This window comes from Osmerus eperlanus, unplaced genomic scaffold (assembly GCF_963692335.1).
Source record: "Osmerus eperlanus unplaced genomic scaffold, fOsmEpe2.1 SCAFFOLD_185, whole genome shotgun sequence".
Classification (NCBI taxonomy): domain Eukaryota; kingdom Metazoa; phylum Chordata; class Actinopteri; order Osmeriformes; family Osmeridae; genus Osmerus; species Osmerus eperlanus.
This window is the reverse complement of record NW_026911253.1, coordinates 17376-25000: the sequence shown is the minus strand read 5'-3', so window position 1 is coordinate 25000 and position 7625 is coordinate 17376. Positions and strand designations below refer to the sequence as shown.

At 54.0% G+C, this 7625-nt stretch overlaps 1 protein-coding gene across 1 annotated transcript in view; it reads left to right on the top strand.

Moving 5' to 3' along the window:
- LOC134015799 (transmembrane protein 132C-like) overlaps window positions 1-5493 on the top strand; it is a gene marked incomplete at its 5' end in the record, with an annotated part of 7314 nt that extends 1821 nt beyond the window's left edge. Inside the window, 5 exons of the mRNA XM_062455325.1 lie at window positions 24-297; window positions 1591-1782; window positions 3337-3780; window positions 4026-4276; window positions 4998-5493. Of these exons, the coding sequence (XP_062311309.1) occupies window positions 24-297; window positions 1591-1782; window positions 3337-3780; window positions 4026-4276; window positions 4998-5493 (1657 nt within the window). The remainder of the gene's footprint in view (window positions 1-23; window positions 298-1590; window positions 1783-3336; window positions 3781-4025; window positions 4277-4997) is intronic.
- Between the last annotated feature and the right edge of the window lie 2132 nt (window positions 5494-7625).

The following is a 7625-nucleotide window of genomic DNA, read 5'->3' as shown; positions in this document are numbered from 1 at the left end:
TCTCCTGTCTGTTGCCCCCCCAGACCCACCAGAGACAGTGAGGATGATGATGATGAGGAGCGCCGTGGGCGTGGTTGTGCTCTGCAGTACCAGTACGCTCTGGTCCGGGTGCTCACCAGCTTCGTGGCAGAGCCCTCTGACCCCGCCCTCGACCTGCTGCACATGCTGGGCCCTGATTGGCAGGCGGACATCACACACCTGGTGCAGGACTTCCTGAAGGTGGAGGAGCCTCGTGTGGCTCGCTTGCTGGAGGGAAGAGTCCTGGTGGGGAGAGAGGAGGGGATCACTACTGTACAGGTACACACACACACACACACACACACAGTCCTGGTGGGGAGAGAGGAGGGGATCACTACTGTACAGGTACACACACACACACACACACACACAGTCCTGGTGGGGAGAGAGGAGGGGATCACTACTGTACAGGTACACACACACACACACACAGTCCTGGTGGGGAGAGAAGAGGGGATTACTACTATGAATGTGTGTGTGTTTGTATATACATGGACAAACAGTGAGAAGGGGGAAAAGGCACCTTTGGGGTTTGCAAGGTGTGTGTTCACATCTCTTAGACACACACACACACACACACACACACACACACCCTCACCACAGATGGCTGTGGAACACTGCCCTAATTGAAAGAGGGAGGTTTGGGAGAGGAGAGTAGACTGAGTCTCTCTGCAGCACAGCCCTGTCAGGACCTCTCCCAGATTTGACGTTTACATTTTTCATTCAATTTCCATCTCTCTGTCCTTCCCTCGCTCTCCCTGTCTCTCTCTCTCTCTCTCTCTCTCTCTCTCTCTCTCTCTCTCTCTCTCTCTCTCTCTCTCTCTCTCTCACGGAGATTTTACCCTGAGGTGTCAATCAACAAGTTATGTTGTCGGGGCGACAGGGGGATTGGTTTTGACGCTGACATGCTTGTTCCGATATTTCTTTGTACACCAATCAGACAGGAATGTACCCTGTCGCCGGGCGGAAGATTGGTCCAGATCCCCCCCAGCTCTGCCAGTCTCTTGTTTATACTAAGATATCTGGAGTGAAACACTGATGTGTTTAAGTGGAACGAGGATTCTGACACATGGACAGACAGTGTGTGTGTTATGTGTTTGTGTGTTATGTTTCCTTGTGTGGAGTATCTGCCTCCACTTACACACAACACACACACACGCATAGTCCGTGTAGTCAGAGCAGCAGTGGACAAGGGGGAGTGTGTGGTGACAGAGTCTAACCCTGTGACCCCAGGCACACAGGACCCTTTATGAAGAAGGGCTGATCATGTCAACATTACTGTGGAGGATGGAGCTCTGTGAGGCTGACAATGATCAGGATATTAACTAAGTATTATTGACAAGGGAGAGACTGTGAGATCATACAGGAAATGCTAACATTTTACATGCTAATGTCATTGTTAATGGCTGTGGCTAATGTTATTGCTAATGTTATTGCTAATTGCTAAGGCTAATGTTATCATCATTACCTCATCGTCCTCTCTCCCCTCTCCTCCCCCCCTCCTTCTCCCCCATCCACTGTTCCCCTCTCCCCTCTCCTCCCCTCTCCTCCCCCCCTCCCCCCCTCCCCCAGGTACTGTCCCCCCTGTCAGACTCCATCCTGGCAGAGAAGACAGTGACGGTGCTGGATGACAAGGTGTCCATCAGTGATCTGGGGGTGCAGCTGGTGAGCTCTCTGTCTGTCAGCCTGCAGCCCAGCCCAGGCAGCAGCCAGGCCCTCGCCCTCACCGCCTCCGCACACCAGCTGCTGCACGCTCACAAGCAGGTACACGCTCACAAGCAGGTGCACGCTCACAAGCAGGTGCACACTCACAAGCAGGTGCACACTCACAAGCAGGTGCACACTCACAAGCAGGTACATGTGCACACTCACAAGCAGGTACACACTCACAAGCAGGTGCACACTCACAAGCAGGTACACACTCACAAGCAGGTACATGTGCACGCTCACAAGCAGGTACACACTCACAAGCAGGTGCACACTCACAAGCAGGTACACACTCACAAGCAGGTACATGTGCACACTCACAAGCAGGTGCACACTCACAAGCAGGTGCACACTCACAAGCAGGTACATGTGCACACTCACAAGCAGGTGCACACTCACAAGCAGGTACATGTGCACACTCACAAGCAGGTGCACACTCACAAGCAGGTACATGCTCACACTCACAAGCAGGTGCACACTTACAAGCAGGTACATGCTCACACTCACAAGCAGGTGCACACTCACAAGCAGGTACACACTCACAAGCAGGTACACACTCACAAGCAGGTACACACTCACAAGCAGGTACACACTCACAAGCAGGTTTATGCACACACAGTATACGCACAACAGTCCTAGCTTGGTCTCTATAGTTATAGTCTCTATAGTTAAAGGATAAACATGTTGTTGCCGTGGGTATGTGCCCCTGCCTCTCAGGATATCAGTGTCGTTGCCACGGTATTTAGAAAAAGCCGCAGTTCGTTAGGAGGAAGCAGATATTCACTCTGCTGTTTAACCTGCACTCTGTTTCCTTCTCCCCCCAGCCCTCTATTATCAGGAGGCTGGAGAGGGAGGGAGGAGAGAGGGAGAGAGGGGAGGGAGGGATGGAGAGGGGGAGGGAGGGAGGATAGAGGGGAGGGAGGGATGGAGAGGGGGAGGGAGGGAGGATAGAGGGGGTAGAGAGGGAGGGAGGATAGAGGGGAGGGAGGGATGGAGAGAGGGGAGGGAGGATAGAGGGGAGGGAGGGAGGATAGAGGGGAGGGAGGGATGGAGAGAGGGGAGGGAGGGAGGATAGAGGGGAGGGAGGGATGGAGAGAGGGGAGTGAGGGAGAGAGGGATCAAGGAGCTAGATTGTTTCTTCATTAAGGTTTAATTACTTTTGTTGAAGGACAGTGGAAGTGTTACTTACAGACCTGACTTAAAAAATACTTTTCTAATTAAAGTAAATAAAACAAAGAGTTTTCACAGTTGTCATGGGACATTAGACCCTGGAGTTCCCTGACTGGAAACTAAGTGTTTGTGTTGCGTAACTGTATTACTATGCTGAGTGTTGTGGTGTCTCTGGTGTCTAGCCCCTAGTCTCACTACAGCAGACTTCAGCCGCAGAGCTACATGACTGCCAGCAGACTTTTCAGTCCGCACAGAAACACAAGAACAGTCAGAGCAAGGATGTTTCGAAACAGCTATTCATATTTATACACCAATTAGGACAAAAGCATCTGCTAAACAAAGAAAATGGAACGTTCTTCGACAATGAGATAACTTTGCCCAAATCAAAGTGAAAATAATTAATATAAGTCACACTCCATCTCCACCCTCGCCCCAAAACAGGAAGCTGTCATCAGCGCCTGGATCCAGTACAGTGACGGCGCAGTCACGCCCCTCAACATCTACGACCCCAAGGACTTCACGCTCAACGCCTTCTCATTGGACGAGGCGGTGGTATCGACCTATCAGGAGTCCCCGCAGCGCTGGCCGGTGGTGGTAGCGGAGGGCGAGGGCCAGGGGGTGCTGGTGCGCGTGGAGATGGTGATCTCTGAAAGCTGCCAGAAGTCCAAGAGGAAGAGCGTGCTGGCGTCAGGCCTGGGCAGCGTCAGGGTCGAGTTCAGACGGGACGACTCGGACCTGGGAGAGGGGGGGCGGGGGGGAGGGCGGGGGGGGAGGGGGAGTACAGCACCAGCGACCAGAGGACGAGAGGAGGGGGGGAGGAGGGGGGGGGAGGGGGGGAAGTACCATGACCCGGCGTCGGAGAGGGAGGAGGGGGCCATGAGGAAGGTAATGTAACACACGCACACACACACTCACTCACACTGGAGCACACACACACCTGCACTGCTTTGTGTTGCTCGTTACGACTTTTCAAACATGACGTCACACTTCTCCACTGTTCCAGCGTCTGTCTGCGCTTCTGATGACCGCATCCTAGTAGTGAACACACAGGAAGTAGTAGGCCACAACAGCAGTGGTGAGACTACAAATCCCATAATGCCCTTTGACTTGATGTTCCCATCTGCCTCCAGGTGAGCACCACCACCAAGTCCCCGGTGACCCAGCGGGGGAAGGGCAGCCAGGGAGGCCGAGGGGCCCCGAGGCAGCCAGGGGAGCACAGCAGCCTCCCTGCCCAGGTGGAGGTGCCCGGGGCTGGGCAGAGCGACCTGTCCCAGACCCCCCGCGGACTGTCAGACCTGGAGATCGGCATGTACGCTCTGCTGGGGGTCTTCTGCCTGGCCATCCTGGTGTTCCTCATCAACTGTGTCAGCTTTGCTTTCAGGTACATACACACATACACACATACTCACATACACACACTCACACATGCATGCTCGCACACTCACACAGTTTTTGATGTCTGTATAACCTTATTGGTACTATCCTCTTTCACCTTCTCTTTCTCCTCCCCCTCCTCTTCCTCCTCTCCTCCTCCCCCTCTACTCCTCCCCCTCCTCTCCTCCTCCCCCTCCTCTTCTCCTCCCCCTCCTCTCCTCTTCCCCCTCCTCTCCTCCTCCCCCTCCTCTCCTCCTCTCCTCCTCTCCTCCTCCCCCTCATCTCCTCTTCCCCCTCCACTCCTCCCCTCCTCCCCCTCCTCTCCTCCTCCCCCTCCTCTCCTCCTCTCCTTCTCCCCCTCCTCTCCTCCTCTCTTCCTCCCCCTCCTCCCCCCTCCTCTCCTCCTCTCCTCCTCTCCTCCTCTCCTCCTCCCCTCCTCCTCCCTCCTCCTCTCCTCCTCTCCTCCTCCCCCTCCTCTCCTCCTCTCCTCCTCCCCCTCCTCTCCTCCTCCCCCTCCTCTCCTCCTCTCCTCCTCCCCCTCCTCTCCTCCTCCCCCTCCTCTCCTCCTCCCCCTCCTCTCCTCCTCTCCTCCTCCCCCTCCTCTCCTCCTCTCCTCCTCCCCCTCCTCTCCTCCTCTCTTCCTCCCCCTCCTCTCCTCCTCTCCTCCTCCCCCTCCTCTCCTCCTCTCCTCCTCCCCCTCCTCTCCTCCTCCCCCCCTTCCTCCTCAGGTATCGCCACAAGCAGCTGCCGGTGCTGGAGCAGGGTAACCTGAACCACGCCCATGACTGGGTGTGGCTGGGCCAGGATGCTGAGCTGCTGTCCCCCCCGGGCCAGGCCTCTCGTCCGGACGAGCGCTCGGCCGGGGACCGTGGCGACGGAGGTTACGAGGAAAGCAAGTTCCTCCTCAACGGCTCCGGGGGGGCGGGGCAGGGCGGACAGAGGGGCGTGGCCCACGGACAGACCCTCCCCCGCTCGCTGTCAGAGCCGAGGCGGTGCGGCGGGAAGGATCCTGCTGACATCCTCAACTCCCCCGGCGCCACGGCCAAACGCAAGCGCGTCAAGTTCACGTCGTTCGCAACCGTCCTGCCCAACGACGGAGGCGGGCCTTATACCAACTCCATTCTGGTTGGCCGCGAGGACGACATCAAGTGGGTGTGTCAGGATATGGACCTGGGCCAATCGGACATCAGGACCTACATGGAGAGGCTACAAGACAATCTGTAGTTGGGGAGGATGGGGAAGGGTGAGGAAGAGGAAGGGGGGAGGATCTCATGAATACAACTCACCTGTTATGCCTTGTCTTGGGGAGGAGGGAGAGAGAGGGGGATGGGGAGAGAAGAGGGGAGGAGGGGGAGAGAAGAGGGGAGGAGGGGGAGAGAAGAGGGGAGGGGGAGAGAAAAGGGTGAAAGAATAACACTGCAGCAAGAAGAGATCGGTGAGAGGATAGAAGACAAGATCCACAGGAGAAAGGTGTACATTCACAGTAGGGATTTTCATCTCTAAAAGCTTCCCAATACTGAAACTTTCTTTCAAATCCGAAACACAATATTATTTATGTTATGGGACTATAATATTTTTCTTGTAAACAATGTCAAGAAACCTAGGTAGATTTGAACACAGGTCAAGGATAAACACTTGCCTTTACTGAGATTCAAACATCCTGCTCTCTACCTCGGAGAGAGAGGACTTCTCCACGTGGGCCCCTCTGGGTTCAAACATCCTGCTCTCTACCTCGGAGAGAGAGGACTTCTCCACGTGGGCCCCTCTGGGTTCAAACATCCTGCTCTCTACCTCGGAGAGAGAGGACTTCTCCACGTGGGCCCCTCTGGGTTCAAACATCCTGCTCTCTACCTCGGAGAGAGAAGACTTCTCCATGTAGGTTCCTGGGGGTAATTGTGGGTTCCTTACAGAGTGGGTTCTAAGTGCGTTCTACGATGTTCGCAGGATCCCAGAACAGTGACCTTATGCATCTGTATCATCTCATCCTGTTCTGCTGATTCACACAAACGACCCCCATGACCTGGCAGGATCCTGACAGCCGACAGGAAGTCCTCATACCAGAAGTCACTCTTCATACAAAATCTCATCCCAGGTCACAAGACGAGAGGTATTTACTTGCACAAAAGCCAGGAAGTGATTGTGGCCATTGGAAGCTGACTTTCTGTTTCTTCGTAAATATCCCGCCCCCTGGTCTTTCCCTGGTCCCGCCCCCTGGTCTTTCCCTGGTCCCGCCCCCTGGTCTTTCCCTGGTCCCGCCCCCTGGTCTTTCCCTGGTCCCGCCCCCTGGTCTTTCCCTGTTCTTGCTACTGGACCGAACCAGGCCAAACTGAGCCAAACTAATATGATGAGAACTGAGCTGTTTGGATCTAGCCAGAAGGCGGGGTCGTCTCTGGAGAGGAAGTAGCAGAATGTGAAATAATCTGGACCTGAAATCAACCAGAACTTGACCTGAACTGGACCTGAACTGGATCAGAACTGGACCTTAACTGGACCTGAACTGGACCTTAACTGGACCTGAGGGGAGGACGCTTCTTAGTGGTTGAGATTCTCTCCTGCTGCCTTCAGATGGCACGATACCATCAGCCCCCTGTAGAGACCTGATCCTGGACTGCAGATGTGGTTATGTACAATACTGACACCTTCCAGGGGGTCCTGTATGGGACAGGAGAGACTTGGGTTCCCCTCTCTGGAGCTGAACCTCCTGTCTTCTTCAGACACATCTGTTGTTTACTTCTAGATTTCTAGAGACGATTCCCACCTGTGGATCGACTTCTTTATTTACAGGTCATGTTGGAAGAGGAGAGAGAGGGAGGGCGGGAGAGTGAAAGGAAGAGAGAGAGGGGTGAGAGAGAGAAAGACGGAGAAAGAGATGGGGAGAGAGAGACAGAAAGAGAGATGAAGAGAAAGAGAGAAAGAGAGTAAGATGAAGAAAGACAGATGGCTGAGTTTCGGCCTTCGGACAGCTCAGTTGAAGCGAGGAAGAGACAATCTCACGATTGCTGTAAGGATTGTAAAGATCGCAATATTTATTTATAAATGTGTTACAGAGAATCCTGTGTGTTGTACATAAAACGATGCTTGTAAGTTTGTGTGTATGATCAGGTGAGGGTCAGAGCTGAGGGAAGGTCACCCTACCAAGGTGATTATCTGCTCTGGGGTCTCTCTGCTTCACCACTGTCCAGTTCCAAATGGCAATTCTTAGAATCGAGTATCTCTGTAGTACTTGATTTGCAATAGGATGACGATCAAGTGATTTTGCATATACATGTTTCAGTTTGTTAATTTTTGGGGTATTTTTGTTGAAAACTTTTTTCCCGGTGTGACTGGGTAGAAACAGCCTAGACCCAACCCTGGTT